We start from the raw sequence: 27,711 nt of genomic DNA, 5'->3' as shown, positions 1-27,711 counted from the left end.
GGAAGCCCAACTTCAAAACGATTAGATATAGTCTGGCAAAATCTAAGTACAGCTAATGAAGAGAAAGCCTAAGGCAAATCTACAGAAGGCATTCAAGCATGAATTTTCCCAAGCACAGTGCAGACATTGCCACAAAAAGAACATGGACGGTTCTACCAAATCTGAAGATTGTTATCCAGAAACACAGCACAGAAAATGAGAGTTGATGACCATCCCAAAAAATGTGAAGCATTCGAAAGTTTCGAGGAGTATAGAAAGTGGAGCAGGATAAAGGGAACAAGAAAATAATGAAAATAAGCAAAAGTTGCACGAGAAAAAAACATTGAGAGTTAAAATTGAGCAAAATACAAATATTTGCTGAAGAAGGGCTTATGCCCGAAACGTCGATTCTCCTGTTCCCTGGATGCTGCCTGACCTGCTGCGCTTTTCCAGCAACACATTTTTAGCAAAATACAAATATGTTTCATCAGTGGCACATATTAAGAATGCACATACTAAATTATTTCCTGATGAAGGGCTTTTGCCCGAAACGTTGATTTTTCTGCTCCTGGGATGCTGCCTGACCTGCTGTGCCTGCCCAGTACCATTCTAAGCTTGACTCTAATCTCCAGCATCTGTAGTACTCACTTCTGCCCATAATAAATTATGCCTGAATGCAGAAGATGTAGACAGAGTTCTAAATTAGTATTTCGTCTGTCCACAAAGCAGAGTGGTATTGCAGACATTCTAATGAAAGGAGAGACCTCAGTACAGGGAATCCTGAGATGGGTGGTATTAATGAGATTATATTATATTATAGAATTAATTGAGGGAACTGCAATAATTTGAGGACAGACATTAAACATTGGAAACATTATACCAAATAACCACAGTTGAAAAGAGGAATTATATTCAGGATTGCAGTACAATAGGCCTCAGAGGACACTCCAAAATCTGACCTTGATCACAGAATGAACACAGCAGAACAAAGTGATCGATTAAAGCAAGAGGTATAGAGATGGACCTGAATGCGTTTACACAATCAAAACAAAACTTGGAGAACAATGTTCCCAATTTCTATTAGTTAATTGACGTGAACAAAACGATTAACTGCTTACAGTTTAACAATCCAACCTCAGTACTGGCTGTATTCTCAGTACTGTCTTTATTAACAGAGAGTTTACTCAGTTGTTTTGAAATTGTTGCTGACTGTTTTTCAAAACAAAGTGAAGTTGAATGATGATGTCATGGTAATAGCTCAAGGAGATACCACGGGACTTAAATTAAAGACTGTGCATTCATCACCTCAGAACTTATTTCATAGAGATTGCGTGTGGCGTTACAGAATACATCACGGCACAAATGAGAATTTGAAGAAAATGGAAATATTTCATAGCGTAATGAAAATATACTACACAATTCTTGCTCTCATTGGTATCCCTGGTAAGTGATTATGACCATTGACGTTGTCTAAACCTACCCACTTTATTAGTTTTACTGTGACTGGTAATATTGCATGATCTAGTGGCATTCATTATAATGACAGGTTATCAGCGATATCTCATTGTCATTCAATCATTCTCAATTAGATCTGCATTTTCAATCCATTACTGAGACAGACACCAAACCTGCTTGTAACTGATGGCTCTGTGGACTGTGATGAGGTTGAAAGTGTGTCCTGTACCTTGAAGATAGAGTGAGTGCTGTTTTGCACTGACAGCTGAAAAAGCATCTATCATATGACTGATAAGCAGTTTCTAATGTGTTGGAATGAACTTTGCAGAGTTAAGAAATAAATTGAAACTATTTTGTTTAAATATAGTGGAAGTTGGAATTTCTGTCACTCATATTTTAACAGATTACGAGGTGTGCTGAACTTTTCTGGGTGTTTTGTTGAAATAACAAAGGGTTTCACTGCCGCGTTGTAACATTTGGGTGCTCGGGTCTGTGATTTGGACAGGTTTAGACTGCTCCAGTCTGAGATTTTGACAGATTTTGATGGATTTGGGGGTACCAAAGATCTAAGCAGATTTACACACTTGATGATTAGTGCCCTAGATCTTTCGATAAAACGGAGGTGAGACAATTTGTTTAACTTCAGTTAGCTGTGGTTGGTTAAATTAAAATTGAGAGAAATGGCTCTTAAGATTCCTAAAGAGATTATGGAGTTTGAAATTGATTCCCAAACTTGCTAAGAAAGTTTAGAAAGACAGAAGAAGGTCATACTTTCAGAATTAGCAAATGGGTTAGAATTAGGTTTAACTGGGGACAAAAGGAAAACTGAAATTATAAGGGAGTTTTTCAAGCACTTAGGTGTGTCAGAGAAACAGACAAGTGCAGTAGAGTTAGAAAAAAAAACTGAAGCTACAAGTGAGGCAAGCTGAGTTAGAAGATAAAGAAAGGGAAAGAAAAGCCATGGGAGGACAATGAGAAAGAAAGAAAGACTGAGAGAGAGAGAGAGAGAGAGAGAGAGAGAGAGAGAGAGAGGAAAAAGAAAGAGAGAGAAGGTTCTTAGCTGAGCAAAGACAGAGAGAAGGAAGTGAAAGAGAAAGGGAGAGAGATTTTGAAGTTTAAAAGTTGCAAATTAGTCAGGAATGTCAAGGTGACATGACGGAGATGAAGAGAGAAGCTTAGCAATGAATACAAACACATTAAAACATTAAAACATTGCCATGAGAAAGATGTTGAAGCCTTCTGTATTTCATTTGAAAAATTGGCTAGGTAGATGGAATGGTCAGAGAACTTGTGGGTAACGCTAATTCAAACTAAACTGATAGGGAGAGCTCGTGAGGTATTTGAAGCATTGTCAGATGAGAGGTCAAGAGATTATGCAGATGTCAAACAGACTATTTTGGGTGCTTATGAATTGATATCAGAGGCATACAAACAGCGGTTCATACACATAAAGAAGGAACCAGGCCAGACTTATGTTGAGATTAAGCGAATTAAACATAATAATTTTGATAGATGGAAGTGGGCCTGAGAAATAGTTAAGACCTATGAAAATCTAAGAGAGATTATTCTGCTGGAGGAATTCATAAACTCACTTCCAGAGATGATAAGAATTAACATGAACGGAAAATTCTACAAGTGAGAAGAACGGCAGAGATGTCAGAACACCATGCATTGGTGCCTGAGTCAAATTTAGCTTTCAATAAGAATTTTATCCCGACAGGGATAGAAATTGGGAGAAGGGGAGATGCTACACTACAAAACAAAGATCAGAGAACACTGGTAATAGTTTGACATAGGGAAGAGAGTGGACAGGAGGTGAAAGGCCTCAGATGTTTCCACTGTTGTAAAGTGTGACACGTAAAGTCACAGTGCTGGTCGTTAAAGAAAGGCACTGTGGGAAAAGATGGGGTATAAGAGGCTATGCCAGTGGCATTAGTGAAAGAATTAAAGCAAACCCTAAGAGAAGTCGAGGAGCTGCATGAGAGTGTGCAGCCTAGTCTGGGGCTGGGTATGGAGTTAGTGCCCAATCTCTATAAAGACGACCTCTGTAGGCAAAGTTCATTCAGAAAGAACAGTGGAAGAAGGGAAAGACGTTATAATTTTGAGAGAGACGGTTTATAATCAGTCTCTAGTAAAATGAGATGAACGTACTTGCCCACTTTCTGACCTGTTTTCCGAGAATGATAATTTGTAACATAGATAGACAGAAATTTAGCGTTCCCCTATGTAAGCTCAGATTGGAGTCACAACTCAAGTTACAATGGGTGTGATTGACAAAGTGTCAGTTCGAGCAATCCATTTTGTTCTTGGGAACGACTTAGCAGGATCCAAGGTGAGAGTGAAACCCTTTGTTATGGAGAAGCCGAAGGAAGACCATGGAATTGAGCAGTTGAAAGAAAAATACCCTGGAATTTTTCCAGACGTTGCAGTAACGCGATCCCACTAACATAAGTCACAGCACAAAGCAAAAAGAAAAGAGGAAGATGAAGTGGTTGAGGTTCATTTAGCGGATACCCTGCTTGATATAATGATGCAGGAAATACCTGAACAGGCAGAGGGTCAAGCAGAAGTGTTTAGTTCTAAAAGGTAAATGTATTTACAACAGAAAGATGAGACAATAAATGATATATATATATTGTTGCATACACAGAAAATGAGTCTGAATGTATTCCTGAGGGTTATTACTTTAAAGTTAGAATCCTACGACAAAAATGGAGACAGGTTAGAACAGAGCAGCAATGGGCAGAAGTGCATCAGATTGTGTTGCCAGTGGCATCTAGACAGTGTTGCTGGTTAGCACGTGAATGGCCAGTAGGAGGTCATCTAAGTGTGAGGAAGACTCAGGCTAAGGTACAAAAGTATTTCTATTGGTCTGGAATGTACAAGGTTGTGGAGAACTTTTGCCATACATGTCATACTTGCCCAATGGTAGGTAAGTCAGAGGCAGTAATAAAACCAGCACCTTTGTTGCTATTTCCCCCATTTGAAGGACCATTCAAGGGTTGTGATTGATTGTGCAGGCCCCCCTTCCTAAAATTAAAAGTGGGAACCAGTACTTGCTAAGCATAATGTATGCTTCGACCAGTTTTCCAGAGGCAATTCCATTGTGTGATATTAAGGCGAAAAGGATGGTAGAGGAATTAATTGCTTTCTTCATGCAGCATGGGCGACCCAGATCGAATCAATTAGACCAAAGGTCTAAATTTACTGCTAGGCTATTTGAGAAAGTCATGGACAGCTTTAAAACAAGTGTGTATCATCCTGAATCTCAGGGAGCTTTGGAAAGGTGGCAGCGGACCTTGAAGACCATGCTGAGAGCATGCTGTCAGGATCACTCCAATGATTAGGACAAAGGTATCTCATTAGTATTGTTTGCCATTAGATTGCCACAAATGAATCTATTCCGTTTACTCCCTTTGGCTTAATATTTGTACATGAAGTGAGATAACTTTTGGTATTAATTAAAGAGAAATTCACAGGATAGAAGTCAGTGATCTCACATTTGGATTATGCATCTGAATTGAGGGAGAGATTAAATCGGCTAGTTGAGTTAGCCAACCAGCTCCTGAAGAGGGCATGGCATAGAATGAAATAGACGGCAGATGAAAACTCTAAAATTCGGACGTTTTACCGGAGCAATGACATATTAGTATTGTTACCATTGGTAGGAGATGCTTTCAAAGTCAGGTTTAGTGGTGCCCATCAAATTAAGAAAAAAAAAGACTGCCAGGTAAACTATTTGGTAAAGGTGCTAGATGGAAAAAAAAACTGTATAAGGTTTGTCATGTGAATATGTTGACACCATATTATAATAGTGACAGGAAACTGGAGAAACAGATGTGAATTACTGCCCTGAAGAATCAGGAATTAAATACGGATGTCATGAATGTTGATGTACCTAAAAATACATCAAAGGATGACCAAGTCCTTGAGGAGTCAGGTAGGTTAGTGAACTATCTGTCTCAGGAGCAACAAACTCAGTTGAAAGTTTTGTTGCAGCAGTATTAGGACATATGCAGGAATAAAATGAGGAGGACTCATGTCATTGTGTATGAGGTGGAAGTAGGGAATGCTGTTTCAATAAAACAACATCTCTACAGACTGAATCCTTTCAGCCACCTTGGTCCAGAAGGATGCTCAATGAAAACATGGAACAGTTGGCAGAGATCTTTGAATGATTATGGGAAGTGAAACTTAAAGAACACAGAATTTGTGAAGGCAGAGGTGACCTTCTTATGACATAGCATCGGTCATAAAAGGTTGACCCCAAGCAATACCAAGACGAAGGCCATTGAAAAAAAATCCACCATCACCCACAAAGAAATAGGTGCTTTGATTTATGCGACTGAGCGGATACTACCGGAAGTTTGTTCCAAACACCAACAGCAAGGTGGCACCGCTAACAGATTTACTGAAGAAGAACACAAAATTTCGGTGGACAGAACAATGCCAGGAGGTATTTGAAAATTTAAAAACAGTATTAACCACTACACCAGTTTTATCTACAAAAAAAAATGAAATCTTTCAAAGTTGTAATCAATGCAAGTGATAAAAACATTGGAGCCGTACTGCTGCAGGAGGATGATGATGCAATTTAATGGCCATTTGGCTAATTTGCAAAGAAACTTAACACCCACAAGAGAAAATGCTGTACCGTTGAAAAGGAATTATTGAGTTACTGGTCTTACAGCATATTAGTGTTTATGTGATGAACAATGTGTCATAGACAGTTGTGTACACAGACCACATTCTTGGAACGATGTAAAGACAAAATTATGAGACTATTTCGTTGAAGCCTTATGTTACAGACTTTTAAAAATGTGATAGCAGATGCATTATCATGGATTAAGATGACTCAGGCGGGTCTTCAGCCAGAGGAAGAGAGAAACCAACGATGACAGCGGCTGTATGGTTTTGAAATTAAGTTGATGTACTTTTATTAAGAATTATATTGGAATAGTATGTTGTAATAAAGTTGGAAGTAGATAGTAAACCTTTAAGAGAAAGGGGGCTTAGAGTTGTGAATAATTGCTGTTTAATGTTCACTTTTAGAGTTAAGGAATAAGTTGTTTTTATTTTATTTAACTAGTGAAGTTTGGGAGTTCTCTGTCACTCATATATTAACAGATTACGATGTGAGGTGACTTTTTCAGAATGTTTGGTGGAATTAACAGCGGGTTTCACCACTGTGTCGTAACAACTATCACGTCATTGCCTTGAATGGAATACTGTACACCTGAATGAGGTGCACAGAAAAGGATGATTTTGGGAATAACTCAATGTAGAATTTTCAGTCACTGGCCAGAATTATACACTCAACGTCAGTGACATAGACGATTATTTAGATGATCTATCATTGTTTTAAAAATATTCAGTTGGTCTTTCTAACTGCAATGGAGCAAGCTGCTTCAATTTTCACATGATTCTTTCAGGTGACAGTTTCTGGCAATGCATGGACTGGTCTCCTGATTTTATGAATATTTAACATGGCTAAGAGAAATACATTTATAGGTTGACAATTATTGTGTCGTGTGAAATCGGTCAATATTGATTTACTTCCACTTGATCTGCACCATCAGAATGAGATTGGAACTATTCATAACAGAGAAACAGCAGCAAAACATTATTCCCAGATTCCAATAATCTGTGTAGTGATTTAATCTTAATCTGAATATTGTTACTGCAAGAACGTTCGTTGTTTTAATGCAAAATAATCACCTTTTGTTTTCACTTCAAATTAGTGTATTATGTGTGCTGCTGTTACGTATGACCTATAACTATAGAAACTGAAGTTTCACATGTTGGTTTGCATCATCCACTTCTCTAATTGATTAATATTTGATATTAATATTGATATGTGACTAACCAGTAACACATCATTTCGTTCAGAGGTGAAACACGTACAAGCAATAGTAGGCATTCTGATGATATGGGGAGAAAGTGAGGTCTGCAGATGCTGGAGATCAAAGTTGAAACTTTATTGCTGGAACAGCACAGCAGGTCAGGCAGCATCCAGGGAACAGGAGATTTGACGTTTCGGGCACAGGCCCTTCTTCAGGAAACTGAAGGATTCCTGAAGAAGGGCCTGTGCCCGAAACGTCGAATCTCCTGTTCTCTGGATGCTGCCTGACCTGCTGTGCTGTTCCAGCAATAAAGTTTCAATTCTGATGATATGTCATTCTGAAATGACAGGCAGACAGAATTGTATTATTCTGACATAAACAGAAGTCGCATTGAGGATTGCAAACAGTAGAGTTGTTAAACCATTTGCAACGAAATTCATAGTGTATTGTTTCAATAAATAAAAATGTAATAACTGCGATGATAAAAGAGAACTGCAGGCAGTGTCCATTAATATTCAATTTACCTAGAATGGTATTGAATTCAAAACATTGGAACAGGCGATTTAATTTATGTTAATACTTCATACAATAATTACTCAGCCAAGCTATGAAAATATTCTGCTGCATTCTACTTTACAGCCGCACCTAATTTCGTTTAGTTAATTCTGTGCCATTGCCATCAACCTTTCCAAGTTAAGAGTCAATTCTAACCATTCATTGCTTAAAGATGCTTGTCCTGAACAACAGACTTGTGACAACAATCTCTTCCTTTGGAAATCCAATGCTTTAAATATCATCTCTATGACCACTCTAGTAAACTATGCAAAATTTATTCTGGCTTCTACTACATCTAACCTCAATCTTCGCTTTTCTGTCGAAACGTTTTACAATATTTTCAGTTGTCAAGATCATTTTTACCAATATAGAGATCATAATTTGGCAAAATGCATTAATTGTCTTACATGCATTCATGGCAATTGTCGATTTTCGATTTGTTTCCCTCACCAAATAAGTCTCCACGCCTTGTTTGATCTTTTAATAATGTAGTTGAATTACATTGTGACTTGAAATAATGTGTAAATGTGAAGATCTGTAACCTTCTTTAACTGCATCACTCATTATCATTTGTTTAATATTTGCATTTATGGAGATTTTTTATACATACATTGCATTATTTTCTGAGAGTTTAGTTCTCTCTCGTCTTCACTCTCGAATTTTGTATTTTGTGCATTGTATCTTACAGTTAATTTAGTGGCAATTGTGATCCTGTCACGTGGAAGGTGTGGCCTCTCTCCTTGCACCGGTCGCTATCTGATTACCATGGTAACAGCAGATCTAATGGTTGTCATCTATGGTGTGATATTGTGGCGGATGAATTCCTATTATTTCACAGTATCTTTCTTGAATATCACCCCTGTCTGTAGTATTATTATTGTACTGACTTATGCAGCCTCAGAATGCTCAGTCTGGTTCACTGTCACTTTTGCCTTTGACCGATTTGTGGCCATTTGTTGTCAGAAGCTGAGAACAAAGTATTGTACCAAGAAAACCGCAAACATGGTTTTAGCAACAACTTGTGTTTTGATCTGTTTAAAGGATATTTCCTTCTTCTTTATGTTTGAAGCTGGGGAGGTAATTAACAATGTTCCCTGGTTTTGTAATGAAAGAGAAAACTTCTACAATGATCCTGGCTGGATGGCATTTGACTGGTTTGATAAGGTATTAACCCCGTTACTCCCATATGTTTTAATTTTGCTGCTCAATGCTCTCACTGTTAGATATATTGTAGTAATCAGCCGAGTTCGTAAGGGACTAAAAGGTCACAGCAAGGGAGAAAATCACCATGACCCAGAGATGGAGAGCAGAAGGAAGTCTGTGATATTACTCTTCACCATATCTGGCAGCTTCATTCTTTTGTGGCTCATGTATGTTATAGACTTCTGCTTTTACAATATCATTGGAATCATCCCTGAATATTACAATGATTCTTTATATATGTTAGCTGAATTTGCAATTATGCTGGCCAGTTTCAATTGCTGCACAAACGCATTTGTTTATGGGGTGACTCAATCCAAATTCAGAGAACAAATAATAATTATGATAAAGCATCCACTGACATTGATTATTGAATTAATTCATAAACAAGACAATTGAAAACATCCTCCTTCTCATGACGAAACTACGTGTGGAGTAAAAAATAGTCCTTTGTAGCATTATCCTGATGATAAATCTCATGAGCTTGTGCTGTTTCTTTTCTTTAATGAAATCTTCATTTTCACATTATAAGTAGTAGCAACTGAGGTAGCGTAAACACATCTATGCAGCTGACAACGTGTTGCGACAGGTTTACATTTGTGCATTGCATATTATTTTCCAGAAAGCAGATGGGAAAGGATGATTCAGCTTGTGAGAGATCTGTATAAGAAAGCTGGTTACACTTTACCAGCTATTTAAGATACTCATTGCTGCAATTGCCGCTTCTCTTCAGGAGAGTTTAAAATAGTCTGGTAGTGTAATGTGAACCTGTAATTGAACTTGCAAAGGAAAATTGGCTTCTTCAGTGGGTGGGTGGAGTGTGGCGTCGGCTGGGAGATGGGTGGTGTGGGGTCGGATAGTTTTTGGCTGTGGGGGTTGATTCAGTATGTAGAAAATCAAGGAAGGACTTGACACATTATCAAAAGTCTTCTGGAATTCAAAGCTTTTACATTAATTGCATTGATAAGTGTGGCACACATGATTTTCTTTTCATGAAAAATCTTACTCTGCTTGATTATATATCACAATAGATGATAAGATTTGCCTCACAGCAGATATTAAGCTTACAGTGTGGAAACAGGCCCTTCAGCCCAACAAGTCCACACCGACCCGCCGAAGCGCAACCCACTCAGACCCATTCCCCTACATTTACCCCCTCACCTAACACTAGGGGCAATTCAGCGTGACCAATTCACCTAACCTGCACATTTTTGGACTGTGGGAGGAAACCGGAGCATACCCACGCAGACACGGGGAGAATGTGCAAACTCCACACAGTCAGTCGCCTGAGGCGGGAATTGAACCCAGGTCTCAAGCATTGTGAAGCAGCAGTGCGAACCACTGTGCCACCGTGCCGCCCATTAAAAGCAATGCCCGAACAGGATCTGGGCCCTCAGATTAAAAGTCTGAAGCACTACCGACTGAGCTATCTGGGCTTCTAGATAAGAAACGCAAGCTTGTCTGGGATGGGAACCCGGGACCTCTCGCAAGTTTGCGCAGCAGAAGACCCTAAGCAAGAATCATACCCCTAGACCAACGAACCAGAGTTACCAGCTTTTGTGTCCTTCCTTTATAAATTCAGGCAATACATTGTCACTTTTCATCGCAATTATATTTTTCCAATATTTAGTGTCTTGGAAGATTGTTCCAGTGCATGCACCATCTCGGTACTTTACATTTTCGTTGATATTCTGCATACTCCTTATCAGCGCCACATGACCTATCAGCTTTTTCCCACATCAGTTTCGCTAGTACTTATTCTCCAGCACTAATATTGCACTTATTTAATCTACCACTTTTGCCCTTTGATCCTTTAATATATTTGCAATCCATTTTTTTCTTTCTGCAATTAAAACTGATTTAAAACATTGAATTAACTTACCAGCCACTTCCTTATTTTCCACGTTTATTTCCCTACCCCAATTCTCCAACACCCTGATGCTCACTTTGGCTTCGCCATTTTTGTATATTGAAAAAAAATCTCTTGTCGTCCATCTTGGTATTGCTTGCAAGTTTACCCTATTTATATTTTTCCTGTTTATCATTTTTGACTATATATTGTTAGTTCATAAACAGTCTCAATCCTCCAACTTGTAGGCGGACTAGAGAAATTAACATTTTAAGATTAATTAGCTTAGTTATAGTCAAAGAAATTATAGTTATTGATCAAACCGATTTTATGTTATTCAGCTTAATTATAGCCAAGGTGCTGTCACATCATGTGACATAACTTCACTTTATTTTACAAACAATGCACCATAAGTTTGTGAACAGAGTGAAGACTATAATCTCATATTATGGATTCACAACTACAAGGGTGAGAGCCTTTCATTAGTTTACTTTACATGTAACTCTGGTTGAGAATTGCAATTTTGGATAAGACAGACTGAGTCAATTCCCAGGTTTTAGTCCTTACCATCAAACGATAGTCATCGCCGTGTCCGTGTCTCAGCTTGGTTTGTTATTTTAAGTAAGTCCAACATTGACTTAAAGCTAACTTAGTAACAATATGCTTAATTTTGCAATTGCATAATCCTTTCGATTTTGGCATACCTTGTATAAAAATCTTGTATGGTTAGTTTTTTTTGTATTAGCACTTTTTGTACTGCTAAAACTGATTTGCCTTTCAAGTATAAAGTGTAACGCGAAACATTTCTCCAATAAAACAACATTAAAGGAAATAACCTGCTGATATTTCAGTGCCTGACTTAATGTGACTTTCACCAAATTCACTCTGAATTGAGACATGAACTCCAGGGTATCAATCTTTCAGCCCTGCCTGTAAACATTTGTATTGAAATTAGCCAGTCAAGCAGCAGATTTTACCAAGGTGACAGGTTTTTATAATTTAGCGAATCAATTTGAACCAGACACTGAGATATCAAAAAACTATCAAAATTAAATGTGCAAGTCTTGACAACATAGGATTAATCCTATTGCATGAAATATTGAGAGTTCTTCAAGGATCAAAAAAGGGGCGGGGGGGGGGGGGGGGGGGGAGTCGTCGGAAAAAGACCCAAAGCTAACTGGCATCCAACAGAGCTAACAACCCTCAGCTCTCTCTCGAAAGAAATTGATTCTCACATTCATCTCTGTATTAGAGAAAACACCAACTAAGTAATATCGGTACTAATGATGAAGAAGGCATGACTGACAGAAGAATTGGAGGAAAAGGCACTCCTGACAGAAGAACGATCGAGAAGGCACAGAACATTCCAGAAGACACCGAACCTGACGGTAATTTTGAGAGACTAAATTTTATGTTTTGTTGAATGAGTGTGCTTTGTATTTAATCGAACAGTATATCATGACAGTCCTGTTTTATTGGGGAATTATTAGTAGTTAGAAGGGATTTGTTTGGTTTGTATATAGTTTAGATCATTTGTTCACTTAGAGTTTGATCAAAAAATTGTGAATTGTTGATTTTAAAGTGAGTGCCACGGATTTATTTTATTTAATCACTAGAAGTTTCCAAAAAGCAGGTAACACCACTTTTCACTCCTTTTTCTTTCAATATATAGGGCGATGTGTTCCTCTTTGGGTGTGTCCGATTGGCTCTCAGAGAGACGTCTACCTCCGCATTATAACACTATCTCCTTGTCTTTGGAAAGCAACAATAAGGGAAACAAAATGAAGAGAATGACCCTCATAGTTAATTGACAAATTTAGGATCCAGTCAGGAGATGACATCAGTCAATGCCCATCACTCTCAACAGCCAATTATTGAAGGATCACGAATCCCTTAAAGCAAATAGCATTTTGGCTTGCCTAACCTTGACCAAATAGAAATAAAAAGCATGTAATTGGTCCTGCGTGAGAATTTTGACATGGGATCTGTGAATGGGTGGCACGGTGGCACAGTGGTTAGCACTGCTGCTTCACAGCGCCAGAGACCCGGGTTCAATTCTCACCTCAGGCGACTGACTGTGTGGATTTTGCATGTTCTCCCCGTGTCTGCGTGGGTTTCCTCCGGGTGCTCCGGTTTCCTCCCACAGTCCAAAGATGTGCAGGGTCAGGTGAATTGGCCATACTAAATTGCCCGTAGTGTTAGGTAAGGGGTAAATGTAGGGGTATGGGTGGGTTTCGCTTCGGCGGGTCGGTGTGGACTTGTTGGGCCGAAGGGCCTGTTTCCACACTGTAAGTAATCTAATCTAATCTAAAACTGCTTTCAATGACCACGGAGCACATTACATTCCCCAAACTGTAAATGGAAAACCCTCGTGGAATCAGACAAAAACAAATAACCAGATGTTGGCTTGCACACTGAGCTGAACTGGTAAGTAAGACCCAAAAGATGCGCAGAAAGTTGCTACCATGTTTGAATAGGTATGATTTATAACCTAAGTAGAACTTACTGAGTTACTGCAGGAGATTATCACCTGTTGCTTTGTTTGCCGCAGTCTCAAATGAACAAATAAATGTTGGGATTTGAGTTTAAAAATAAACTATTCTGCAACTTGTAGTTTCAATACGAAGCTTTTGCGTATTGTGTGTTTTTTTTCTTTCAATTTGATTTAATCCTTAACTTTCCTGATAAACCATGCTTCTTGAATTACCTTTCTTGAATTATTCTTTCTCACTGAACTATATATTTTAAGGAATGTACTATTTTCTTAAACGTATACCATTGTTCTTCACTTATCTTTTTCTCGTCCATCCCAGCTAACTCTGACCTCATTCCTTTTTAATTGTCCGTATTTAAGTTTAGCATGGATGCTTGTGACCTAAGTTTTTCACACTCAATGGGAAAGCTAAATTCTCCCTTGATCAACTCATTGTTTCTTCGGTGATCATTCACACGGAGATCATTTATTTAACCTGCCTCATTATCCATTACAATTTAAAATACCCTGACCTCTGACTGGGATCCGAAGATCTTTTCCGAGGAAACTGTCCCGAATACACTATGAATACTTCTTCACAATTTCCTCTGCTCATTTGAATTTCCCAATATCTTTGATGATCAACTCAGCCATGATTATCATGTTTCTTTTTAATACTTGTGCTACTTATCCCCTGAAACAATACCACTTCACTATTGATGAGGGCCGACAAACTATTAATCCCTCACAAGCACTACTGTGAAAGATGCAACTGCGAAGACATATCTTATTTCTTTAAGTGTAAATACACTTCAGAAACAAAAAAATGTAAATATATTTGTCTTATTAAATAGATCTGAATTAGTTGCATCAGTGCCTTTGCCTCTGTCCAAACTCAAAAGAATGAAAATATTAATCGAGTACTTCCAAATTAGCAATTATGAAGTATTGTAGCTAATCTAACATTAATCAACAACTTTTCAAGACTAGAAAAACTTCTTGAGATTAAAACTTCTTATAAAACTGAAAAATCGTTGATCTTTAAAGAAGTGACCTGAGCAGTTTGCATCAATAGAAAATGTGGTGTTTTTATGTTTTCCCCTCAATAGATTCCCTGTAACAATCCATCACTCCTGATGTCATATCAGGATCTAAGAGTTGCAAGCCTTGGGAATACCTTTCCCAACGCCAAATGTTGAGCTGTCCTTTTAATTGCAAGCAGCAGTTGTCCAGAGGATTTGAAGCATTCCCTTTTTTTCGGCAAAGTACTTTCCTGCTTGCCTCTTTCCAAAATAACTCAGGAGTAAATTAATTAAACGGAGATGGATTGGAGCAGACACATATGGGTGTTCTAGTTCATGAAGCACAGATGAGTTGCGTGCAGGCACCACAAGTGAATAGGAAATCCAACAACATGTTGTTAAGTATAGAGAGGAATTGAATTGAATTTGGCAATTTCGTCCAGTGTTATGGTCATTTCATAAAGGGCAATGTTAAGACCACATCTGGAGTACAGTTCGAAGTGTTGTGCATTCAATTTAAGGAGAATTAAAATGTATTGAAGAAGCTTGTGGGTGGTTTACCAGCATATTGAATGAAAAGACACGTTTTCTTTTAAGAACAGGTTCGACAGGCCAGAGTTGTCTCCTTTAGAATTTCGAAGGATAAGATATGAATTTACTGAAAAAAATTAAACCTGTGGTGTCTTGACAGTGTAGGTGCGCAGAGGAAGTTTCATCTTAGGAAAAGATCCAGAAGTAGGTGCCAATGATTAAAACAAACGGATTGATCATTTAGTACATTGAGATTCTTTGCTGGGATTCAGAATGATTGAATGTTATTAAGGCAGAACAGGATAGATTCCATGTAAACAAGGAATGGAAAGTTTATTGTTGGTAGGAGAGAATATGGTGGGATTAGATCATCAGCACCGACCGTGGGTTAATGAAATGAAGTGGGTGCTGTTTTTATTGACAGTCACCAGCATCCTAGCTTTGACAGCGAGGGAGTGCAGCAATGGTTGCTGGCGTGATTAAGCTTTGGTCTCAGGCTCGGGCAATAATATCTGTGGATTAAATTCTGAGGTCAAAAACGTGAGTGTGAACAATTGGAACTCATTACTGATTGGATTGACATGGCGTGGCCGGGAAGAAGGAAATTGTAAGCCTTTGGAAATTGTGGAAGGAAATTGTAACCAGGCTGATCCTATGACTCACTGGGTACAGTGTAACCCAAATTGCCTTCCATGATCGTGCAAACTGTAAATGTGCAGCAGAATTGCAATATAGCTGTGACTACACTAGGACTTGGAGGATTAAATATTTTGCCTTGCATCTGAGAAGGTTGCTCATACTTGTGAACCGTTTGACCTCCTTCTAAGGGAAATTGCATTGATCAGGCACATCGTTATGAGCAAGCTATTTGCATATAATCACAATTTCAAAGATTTCAAAAAACATGTGGCAAAGTACAATACCATCTATTGCTGACACCAACGGTTTATAATAACACAAATAGCAAATAATTTCCTACTTCATCACATTCTATCGGTTAGACTGAACTGTGTATTTCAATTCTTGGATATGAGAGATACATTTCTGTTTCCTTGACTTGATTAACAGAACTCAGCTTAAAATATTTTAGCTTGAAATAACCCATTTAGTTTTCTAACAAGAACGACTGGTCCAGATTTTTAGAAATAAAAGCTTTACACTGCGTTGAGTTAATTCTGACAGGAAAACAGAAATTCCTGGCGGAAACTCAAGAGGTGAGGCTGCATTTGTGGAAAGAAGGCTGAGATAACGCTTCGAGTCTAATGACTCTTCATCAGAACATCTCTGATGAACTGCTTAGCGGGCTTGAAACATTAATCATCCTTCCTTCCCAAACATGTGCTGGACTTCTTGTTTTCCTAACAAACACTCTTTGTTTCAGATCTCCAATATCGGCCGTCCTTTGTTTTATTTAAGTTCGTTCTCAACACTTCTGAATTGTCCTTTTACTTTTGGATAAATTATTCATGCAACATAGCCCAAACAGCTGTTCTTCAAAATGAGACGAAAATCTGTCCAACCGAGGTGATTCATCCGAAAAGAACAAAACTAAAATCAATTTGTCAGTGTTCTAAATTGAAGGCAGTTTAATGCAATACAACGTTATTCTTTTTGATTGTAAATATTCAGAGTGCAAAAAAATTCCATTATCACCGCAGGAGCTGCTGTCTTTTCCGTTCTAGTCCAAAAATCATTGCTCCACTGAAATTTACATGAATTACTAATGCCCTCACACATCAAAACTCACTTGTCACCAGTTCAATTCCGATTTCTGGAATCAATGATTTAAATATGTATGAAGCATTTATATTATCCTCCGTATAGATTGACGTTATCTGGATTCATTGGAATCCTGCATTTAGATTACCTACAGTGTGGAAACAGGCCTTTCGGCCCAACCAGTCCACATCGACCCTCTGAAGGGCAACCCACCGAGATTCTTTCCCCTCTGAATAATGCACCTAACGCTATGGGGAATTTAGCATTGCCAAACCACGTGATCTGCATATCGGCGAGGAAACCGGAGCAGACGTGGGGAGAATGTGCAAACTCCACTCAGCCAGTTGCCCGAGGCTGGAATCGAACCTGGGTCCCTAGTGCTGTGAGGCGGCAGTGCTAGCCACCGTGCCATCCATGCTTTCTGATTGTGTGGGATATAAGTCCTTTTCACAAGTATTCTTGACAACGGCATTGGTCATTGAAGATGAAAGTTCGACAACTCTGTGAAATACAAGTGATAGGAGATGATGTTAAATGTGGCACCTGTAGGCTACAATTCGTAAAGATAGCTCAAAGTCGCATCGGCTGCACAGTGGTTTGGAATTGCTTTCAGGAGCATACTGTCCTGTGCAATTCTGCCATTCAAATGGTGTGGGCTTTTACAGGCGCTTTGGGGTGGGTGTGATGTTATCCAGGCTTGGGTTGAAAAGTAATAAGTAACATTCCCACTCCACATATGTCAGGAAAAAGCTATCTCCAACTAGGAATAATCTAACAACCACCCTTGGACATTCAATGGCAGTATAATCCCTAAATTCCCCACTATCAATATCCTGGTCTAAGTAGGGACGGGCACATATCACTGGTGAAAAGGAGATAGATGAGTGGGTGAGGGTGGAGGGATGGGTGTGATTGAAGTTGAGAGTGGTAGTCGGACTGAGAGGCATGTTGTGTAGTTAATGAGACTGATTTCGGAACATTGCGTTACAAGTCTCCCTCAGGCTTATGGAGAGAAATTCTCCATGAAACTCATAAATATTGACAGCTAAAGCCTGCTTAAATTCTTTATCTACAGTTTTATGATTTAAGGAGATCTTTGTAAATGCACTCGCAAGTCCCCCTGGGACGAGACATTTTGCAACCTTTTACCATGCATTGTGTGGCCATTTGATTGTTTCTCTTACTTTTTTTAAGCTTTTTCCAAATGCATTGTCTCTTCATTGAACAAATCCCCCATGCTATTGTCCCTGACAACAGACCAAACAGTTGAGATATCTTCATGCTGTTCACACAGTTCTTCATTTTCAATTGCTGACCTCTTTTTCCATGGGGGAAGGGGGGGGGGGGGGGGGGGGGGGTGTCTTCAAATTAGTTAATTTTGCCCATAACATTGATGTTCAATTCAAATGACCAGTATTCATCCACAAAGATCAGGGATCTGATAATCAACCCTAGAGAAGCAAATTGGAAATAGCTTGTTATATAAAAAAAACATTGTTCTTCCTTGCCTCCTGCCTTTCTACAATGATAACACTTTCGCATAGATCCCGTGAACATTTTATTTCAAAACCCGATTGCCAAAAGGGATCATCACAAATATTCTGGTAAAATCCACATCTACCACGGTATTGACTTTCCGGTCAGTGGAAAATTAACGTAATGCTGGAATAACAGAGATCTAACTCCAGATGTTAACTCCATCCTCTTATTCTTCCTGACTTTATTTTGAATGGAGGGAAGCTAATTAAAATGATGCTGCAATCCAAGGCACCCTGGGAAAATCTGACAGTGCATAAATAAAACATTCTCTGAATGTGTGATCTACGAATTTGATTCAGAGAGCTCACCTCACATAGAAAAATATGGAACTATTTCATAAAATCAGAAACATATACTATGTGACTATTACCATTTTTGGCGCGTCTGGTAAGTGAGAATGGGCATTGACATCTTTTAAATCTCTCTATATAAGCTTTGCTCTTGTTTTACTTCTTCACTGATCATGTAACTTGCTGATCTCGTGGACACTGAATGGACATAAACGTAGGAGTTGTAACATCACGTTGAGGCAGTGCAGCGCATTAATGAGGCCTCTTCTGGAACACTGTGTGTAGCTCTGGTCGCTCTATTATAGGAAGGATATTATTAAATTTGAGACTGTTCTGAAAAGATTTACCAGGATGTTGTTAGGAATGGAGGGTTTGATTTATAAGAATTAGCTGGAAAAGTTTGTCACTTGAGCATCGGGGGCTGATGGATGACCTGATAGAAGTTTATAAAATCATGACTGGCAGAGATAAGGCGACTGCCGAGGTTCTTTTCCTTCAGTGGTGGAGTCCAAAGCTAGTGGGTAAATTTTTAAGGTGATGAAACAGATTTAAAAAAGACATGAGGGGCAACGTTTTTACACAGAGAGTGGTTACTGCATAGAATGAACTGCTAGAGGACGTGATGGACACAGGTACAGTTCCAAAGTTTAAAAGCCATTTGGATAAATACATGAGTTGAAAGGTTTGGAGGGATATGGAACAAACGCTGGCAGGTGAGACTGTTTTAATTTGAGAAAATGGTTGGCGTGATTTAGTTGGACAGATGGGTCTGTTTTCATGTCAATGACTACATGATTCTATATTGTAGTTTGTTAAGCCAAATTAGCTGAATTACAAGAGTGATTTCAAGCGAGCGAGTACAATTATCTTACAGCCTCTCTAAAATCAGCAATTTATTTTCTTTAATGGAGTATTAGGTACAGCTGAAAAATATATTAGTACAGGGAACTCTGAGAGGGTATAGAATATCGGGAGAAGGAACACTTTATTGCAGAAACTGGAATCTGTACAGAAAACAAAGCTCCGATGAAGAGTCATCTAAACTGGAAACATTAACTTGCTGTCTCTCCACAGATGCTGCCATGCCCGCTGCGATTTCCTGCACTTGTTTTCAGAGTACTGGGAGTATCTGGTACAGTAGCATTATGCTAAATCTGTGTAACTCTGCGAAGTGCAATGCCTTGTACCAGTACTATGCTGGACTAGAACTATTTGCCACAGTAGATTTTCCATGAATAGAATGGAACAAACTGCTTCGATTTTCATAACAAGATGCAGACAATTTTGCATTCCATGCTTCCTTATGAGCAGGAGTATACTTTGATTATTGGCAGATGTTTGAGGATTAATGCTAAATTGAGTTATCGTGATATTTATCTATTTTCATTTGAACTGTACCAATTAAAAATTTGGCTGCGAACTTAGAGGGACTACTAGAACAACATTGCTAAAGTATTTAATGCTAATAAATCACTCTGACCCCGAATGTAGTTAGTCACTGTAAGTATTTTAATATTTTTAATGTTAATTATACATTTTCACTCCGCATGAAAAATAGCTCAGTCCTCAGTGTTACATATTATCCAAGATCCGAGTCTGATCATGAAAACATGTTGATCTTTACAAGCAAGACACAAATTTCAGCGAACATAGATGTGGCTCTTCATGGCATTCTAAACTTTGCTGTCCGATTGTCCATGGTGAAATGAATGCTATGCTACTTTGATAAAAGAACCATTTCAATTCCTTTAATGTTGATAAAATGACAACTGTTAATAAGTAATATTCAAGTTACACAGGATTGCACAGAATTTGTAGCACAGCTACAGACTATTCAGATAGTTGTATTCTGTAGCTGTTTATTCTTAACATTGGCCTTTCTCAGTCCTGTTTCATGTAAAATTGTTAAAATGAGCTCCAACTGATGTCTATCTAATCCACGTCATTACATAATATCCCCTGAAATGTATCTGTGATACTATTGTTGGCTGCTTGAATTTGGTGTCAGATCCACCTTCTAGCCATTCTCTAAATGAAACATTTCACTTGCATATCATCCTTGACATATTGGTGATTTGTCAGATCACTAATCGATCTGTTTTCAGCCTTTTCTTATTCAGATAAAACATCTTACCAATTCCTCTGTTACTTTCTTCTTCTAACGGGGAAAACCACACTGCACAACTTGCATGCATTGCTTCATTTATAGTATTGTTCAAATCCATTAGATAGGGAAATATTTGTAAATGTGTGTTTTTGTAACCAATAACTTTCATTATTTTGAAAGTGGAAATTTACGTTATTTGCTCAATGCTTAATCACTATCTCACAGCTTAGCACTGCTACTCATAAATCTTTATATCTGTCTCTTGTTTCTCCTGTGTTTATCATTTTCAAACTCTAATTCCTCATCAATTCCTTCATGCTCATCCAACCACCCGATAACGTGGAAATATTTAAACTTTTGAGCTCAATGCTAGGTTCCAGATGTCTCTTTTTATGTATCTGCAACGACTACCTTCAGCTCTAAGTCTGACGCAATTAGGCTGAAATGCAAAGCTGGGGAAATCAGAATGAATTGGTGTCATTATATCTTGAGCAGTTTGGCTGTTCACAATCTGTTTCATCTGCATTCAACCCGCATTTTTACAGATCCAGGTTCGTTTTGCCTTGTAATGCATGAGACAAGCCGTTGGAACAGAGGAGCATGAAAAAGCAATTGAGCCCATTGAAGTTGCCTGGCCATTCAGTAGGATGATAGTCGATCAAGCACATCAATACATTTTAATCTTCCATTCCATGTAAATTTGCACAGTATTGCCATTTAGAAATAATACTTATCCTTTGAGCCAACCAACTACAATCATGGAATGACTACTCAATCAGAAATGTGCTTACCATTTTATATGTTCTCTCTTCCAGTTAATTTATTGAGAATTGCAATCCTTTGTTGGGGAATGGGTGGCTTCAGTACCTGCAGCATTCGTTATCTGGTGGCCATGGCAACCACGGATCTAATGACCAACTTGGTGTTACTGTTACAGCTCAGTTCTCATTATTTTCCAGCATCTTTTCTGCAAATTACCCCTGTCTGTAGTATTATCATTGTCCTGTGTTCTGCAACCACTCAATGCTCTGTCTGGGTCGCTGTCACTTTTTCCTTTGATCGATTTATGGTCATTTGTTGTTAGAACCTGAAAACAAAATATTATACCGATTTAACCGCAACAGTGGATCTGGCAACAACTTGCATTCTGATTTGTTTAAAGGACATACCGTTCTACTTTACATTTGAAGCTGGGGAGGAAACTAATGACATATCCTAGTTTTGTTACATAAAAGAAAGCTATTACACAGATCCTGCATGGGTGGCATTTGAGTGGTTTGATAAGATTTTAACCCTATGTCTCCCATACGCTTTAATTTTGTTGTTCAATGCTCTGACAGTTAGATATATTTTGTTTACCAGTCAAGTCTATAAAGGACTGTTGGGACAGAATAGGAGAGAAAATCAGTGACTCAGAGATGGAGAGCAGAAGGAAATCAATGATTTTACTCGTCACCATATCTGCCAGCTTCATAATTTTGTGGCTTGCATGCGTCATAGACTTCTTCGTTTACAATAATCTAGGAATTACCCCTGAATATTGTACCGATCCTTTATATATATTCTCTGAAGTAGCCAACATGCTGGTCGGTTTAAGTTGTTGTACAAACGTATTTATTTATGGGATGACTCAGTTCAAATTCAAGGAGCAGTTAAAGACTGTGGTCTCATTTCCTTTTATGTAAATAATTACAATAATGCAAAAAAGAAAGAACTGATTGCAGCCTAGATGCAGGGAGATATGCTGTGCTAAATGCCAAAGAGATGTGGAGAGATGTCGAGTTTGAAGGAATTTGCAATGAGAGTGAATGTTACAAGAGTTACAGTAGTTTTTAGAGTTAGCTCCTTCCTCGATGTCCGAAGGGAAACTGGTAAACTATATGCACATAGCAGATTCTACTAAAGATCCGAATGAGTACTCGTAATCTCTTTCAATAATTGTTCCCTGCTCGAATTGATTCAACAGACATTCTCACTCTAACATCACTGTGGAGCTAACCCCACCTCACAGATTACAGAGATTCAAGGGAAATGAAGCATGGACAATGAATGCCATATTGCCACTGATCTTCAGGTAAGATTCAAGGAAGAGACTGAAACATTCTATTCTACGCCTCAAGCCGCTTCTGGATTTTGGAAGTTCATACTTTTTCTGATTGCAACCGGAAACTACAAGCCCCGTGTCACTGAGAGCCTCTCATCTCATTGTTTAGGAAGAATCAACACAGCTCTGCATTTTCAATTGGTGAAAATCCCGCTCCTTCGGAAGATAGTTCGAAAGAACTCATCTCTCTTTCGAGCTGCTGATCTTATCTTTAATCCGTGATCTAAGGCTAATTAACATGGACATTCCTCACTGCCTAAATATAATATCTGTATCAATACATACTCATATTTTCCCGATGACAGATGGTAATCTAGCAGGCCTGTAGTTTCCCTCTCTCTGTTTTCCTCCGTTCTTGCATGAAGGAGTATTTTTTGGGGGGATTTTCCGTAAAATCTGAGATTTAGAAACATTAACCATCTCAATAATTCCAAGCAAAGAACTCTTGATGTTGGAGATATGCAAGTATAAACAAAAACAAAATTGATATTGTTGTAGCAACTCAGCAGGTCTGGCAGTATCTGTGGAGAAGAACATAGTGTCCAGTTCCCCTTCTTCAGAACTATCAGCTGTCTCACGAGTCATTTCTATGAAGACTCCATGGTGAAGATTGTCAGGATCCAGGCACTTGTCAACCAGTAGCTCCAGTAATTAAATTACTGCTACTCACTGGTTTATAGTTTTCCAGACTTCCACCCTCCCTTCCGTTTCCTGGATTAAATTCTCCAGACTCACCTACTATCTGAATAATGTTCATTTTGTTAATACCTTCCTTTTTAACCGAATTTACAGAAATGCTTAAAATCTGGTTATTGTGTTTCTGTCTGTGCTCTGGTCTTTGCACGTTCTATTCACTAGTCCTCCAAGTGAAACTCTTTGAAATTGGATGAAATGTTCACATGAAAACATAATCATTTTACTGAGGATGTATCTTTGAATTGTTGAACGAGTAGGAATCAACTATTAGAATTCTCTTTCTAATGCTGTCTATGAAGGCTCAATGGTTAGCACTGCTGCCTCACAGCGCCCGGGTCCAGGATTGATTCAGTGAGCGTCAGTCTGTGTGGCCTTCGTACATTCTCCCCATATCAGCGAGCATTTTTGCCAGGTGTGCAAGTTTCCTCCCATATCCAAAAATGTGCAGGTTAGGTGGTTTGACCATACTAATTTGCCCTGTGGGGTTGCAGGAAGGCTGGATTAGCTATGGTAAATACCGGGGTCTGGGTGAGAATTTTTTGAGGGGGTCAATGCAGACTCGATGGCTCAGATGATCTCTATCTGCACTATAGGGATTTCATGTTAAATTGCAAATGAATCAGCCAAACATTGCAGCCCATGCAATCCACATTTAATTTCCTAATGATTTTGTACAAATGATGTTTGAGTTTGTCTGTGTCGCAAAAAACTTATATCCTTTGTTCATTGAAACACAAGACTAAAAGCTCATTGTTCACAAATGTACTTCTGAGTCTATTCTTTCTTCCACCCCCTTCCTCAGCCCTCCCTTCGTATCTTAGAACACTAGAAAAATTGTCACAGTCTAGCTTCACTCTCCAGTCACAAGGACCCCTGCTACTGAGAACAAAGAATCACAAGGAAGTTCAAGGTACATGAGCAACACCTGCAATTTCACTCAGTTAACTCTATCCGTATTATATACATAATTGCCCAAAACCAACCATTCATTCAAATCCGATACACAACCTGCTTTTTCATGTTTTAGATTGTACTATTAGTAGGCAATTTTTTAAAAATCATTTTTACATTTGAACATTGGACTACTACTGTGAAAATCATGAATGAAATAAATTATACTGTGGTCTGTTTCTTTTTTTAAAAAATTATCACTACAAGGGAAAATATTAGAAAGTTCTGTGCACTTTGCTCTAAATTCTAACTCTTAAACAATGTTTATCTTTCCATTCTGGTGATTCTGTTGCCCGTATACACAGATAGCCTGCGTGGAGGTGTTTTTGAAATTTTTTAATTGCCTTCATTAACTTCTGAGTGAATGGTTTCCAGGTGCAGTATTGGAGGAGCCACAATCCCAGTAATTATTGTGGTTCGGTTTAATCGATTAAGAAAATAGAAACTTTAAATTATGTCAGAGAGCATTCATAAGCAAGAATAATATTTGAAGACTCGCCACGTCCATGAAGTGGAAGCATGAGATTGACTTAAACAGTACTATTGTAGATTGCACTTTCAGACCGCTGTCTGTCAAATGAGATGTGCTGTTCAAGGGTTGAGTCTTAGCTTAGAGTTTCGTGGTTAGATAAGAAGATACTGATTTACTTCCGTCAAAGTATCCATTGGTAAGCATCCCCTCTAGAATTAGAACAAAGAACATTATAGTACAGGAATAGGCCATCTGGACCACCAAGTCTGCGGCAACAAATATGGCATTTTCAACGGAAAACCTTTGTACTCTGCGTGGTCCATAGCCCTTTATTCCCAGGCTATACATAAATCTCTTAAAATGTGTCTTAAATATTGCTATTATATCTGCCTGAACAGCCTCCTCTGGCAGCGCATTCCAGGCACTTGCCACCCTCTTGTTTATAAAAGAAACCTTTCATCTCAAATTTTCTAAAAACTAATATCCCCCAAACCAGGCAACATCTTGTTAAACCGTTTCTGCAACTCCTCAAAGATTCCACACCTTTCTGATAGTGTGGTGACCAGAAATAAACTCAAAATTCCGAATGTGGCTGAACTAAAGTCCTATTCAGTTTCAACATGATTTGCATTTTTTTTGATGTTCAATGCCTCGACTGATGAACGAACCATGTCGTGTACCTCCTTGAGCACCGTATTCACTTGTATTGCTACTTTCAAGGAACTGTGGATCTGCATGCCTAAATCCATCTGTAAGTTGATGATACTTTTAAACACGCCGTTGTTTTGACCCTGAAAATCCAGGAATGAATTGCTTCTACAAATTTTGCTGCGTTGAAACTTACACAGTGCATGCATATGTATTTTTGCCTTTGAAGAACATATATTACTTGTATTCAAGAAAGGAGCGAGAGAGGAAGCTAGGACAGACAGGACACGTAGAGTTCACTTCAATCATAAAAAAATGCATTTGAATTTAATAATAATTAAATCTGAATGATTTAATCATTACTAAAAGTTACCAAAAGTTTTGCCGAACTTTAGCAATGTAACTGCTCCACTCACGAAATTGTTAAAATAGGGCAAAAAGCTTCAGTGGACAGCAAACTGTCAAAAGACGTTTGATAGCCGAAAAACTGTGTCGGCACAGCCCCAGCACTGCCCCAGTCTTAGCCACACCAGATTACACGAAGCATTTCAAGGTGGCTATCGATGCCATTAATGTGGGTGTCCGTGTGGTGGTTCTGCACAATGGTGAGGGAACAGAAAGAACCATCGGGTATTTTTCCAGGAAGTTGAACGTTCATCAACAGGAATATTCAACGGTGGAGAAAGAGACTTCAAGCTTGGTGTTGGCATAACGACATTTCAGTGTTTATATCACCAGCAATGCATTTGAGACAAATGTGTGCACTGATCATAATACATAGCCATTTTGCAAAAAAAAAGTCCAAATTGTCAGACTGTTTGGATGGAGCTTGTTGTTGCATCCATTCAATTCGGAAATTGTGTATGTAGCAGGTCGCGAAAACATGATTGCCGATGCATTATCGAGGCTCAAATGAATCACGGAGCCATTCGGTGCTGGGTGTGCCAAGGCCTGAATTTGCATGTGGTTGCGCATGTTTGCATATTTATCATTGGTATGGTGTATATGTGTGTTTCGACTACGAACCAGGTTTTTTCATAAAAAGTATTTTTAAAAATGAAGCCATCTTTTGATATTGATTTTTTTTAAGGGGAGGTATCACAAAGCTAGTCCATTTTTTTTCTCGAAGCTGTTCCTTTTCTCAAGGAATATATGTCCTTGATTTTTTTTAGAGAAGTCAAAAAGCTCTGCCAGTTCTGATTAGACTGGTTTGGCCTAGTCTGCCTAGACTGGTTGCCTGCTCCAGAATGTTTTGAGTGGTCAGGCCGAGTCCATAACACTAGGTATACTTCACTTCCGTCACCCAATTGCTGTAAACCCAATTTTGTTTTAAAAGGCATGCAATTTTGCAACCTTAATATCCCTGTGGCCAACACAATGCTTACAGGCTGTGTAAATGCATCACCTCTGAATTTATAATAAACAGGCTGCCTAGAGTATCAAGGAGCAAATCACTTCACAATGAAAAGTGTAATAATATTTCACTGTATCAGGAAAGCATACGATATGATTAAGGTTGACATTGCTGCTCCTGGTCAGTGTCCTGGGCAATTAAATTTCTCTAAATATGCATTTCTGTGTTGATGCAATCCTTTTTTCTTTGCAACTGGTAACATGTCATCCTGATGTCACAATCATCATCAAGCAGACACACATCTGTGTGAGTGGGCATACTTTGTTAAATATCATGTATCGCCTCTAGCATTCAATCCCATGACCTGGATTTTGTTTGTGGTTACTGATCTCTCCAACTGATGACGTTTATAAGTTGGAGTTATCATGAAAGTCGATATTATTTGAGGATTTTAACTTATTTTCATTCATCCAATAACACCACATCCCCAGTGAATTATTTACCTAAATAGTTATGGTTATATTAGGGCAGAGTGCAGTGCAACAACCTGAAAGAATATCAGAAATTTGAAATTGCATTACTGAATAACCAAAAGAAGGAAGCAAGGTTTTATAGAAAGTTGCATGTTTGAATGATCAATACCATTTTTAAGGGAATGGAATAACCAATTTTAATTTGGCAACAGATATGATCAAAATTGTTATCTCCTCGTATTTAAAATCAATATGAGCTTAATTACGTAACAGTCAGTTCATTGGGTACAAGTTACCGACTTGCATTTTTTGAGTAAAACAAAACTTGCATATTGCTTTGAAAGGCAGAGAATATGAAGGAGGGACTGAACACTTCACACTTCACGCACGAGCTATTTTCCATTGTGCCAACAAAATAATAAAAAAAACTACTTATGCTATCTTTTTTTGG

At 38.5% G+C, this 27,711-nt stretch overlaps 1 protein-coding gene across 1 annotated transcript; it reads left to right on the top strand.

The window, feature by feature from the left end:
- Nucleotides 1-1,358: 1,358 nt before the first annotated feature.
- On the top strand, nt 1,359-9,431 carry LOC148140671 (putative G protein-coupled receptor 139). The gene is made up of 2 exons (XM_087978912.1): nt 1,359-1,422; nt 8,521-9,431. Exons 1-2 carry the CDS (start codon nt 1,359-1,361, stop codon nt 9,429-9,431), a joined length of 975 nt encoding a protein of 324 aa, XP_087835038.1.
- Nucleotides 9,432-27,711: the final 18,280 nt, after the last annotated feature.

This window comes from Chiloscyllium plagiosum, unplaced genomic scaffold, assembly GCF_037043375.1.
Source record: "Chiloscyllium plagiosum isolate Xiang-an unplaced genomic scaffold, Cpla_swu_hap1 HiC_scaffold_35, whole genome shotgun sequence".
NCBI classification, from domain to species: Eukaryota; Metazoa; Chordata; class Chondrichthyes; order Orectolobiformes; family Hemiscylliidae; genus Chiloscyllium; species Chiloscyllium plagiosum.
The sequence above is the reverse complement of the archived record's forward strand: the minus strand, read 5'-3'. Positions and strand labels throughout refer to the sequence as shown.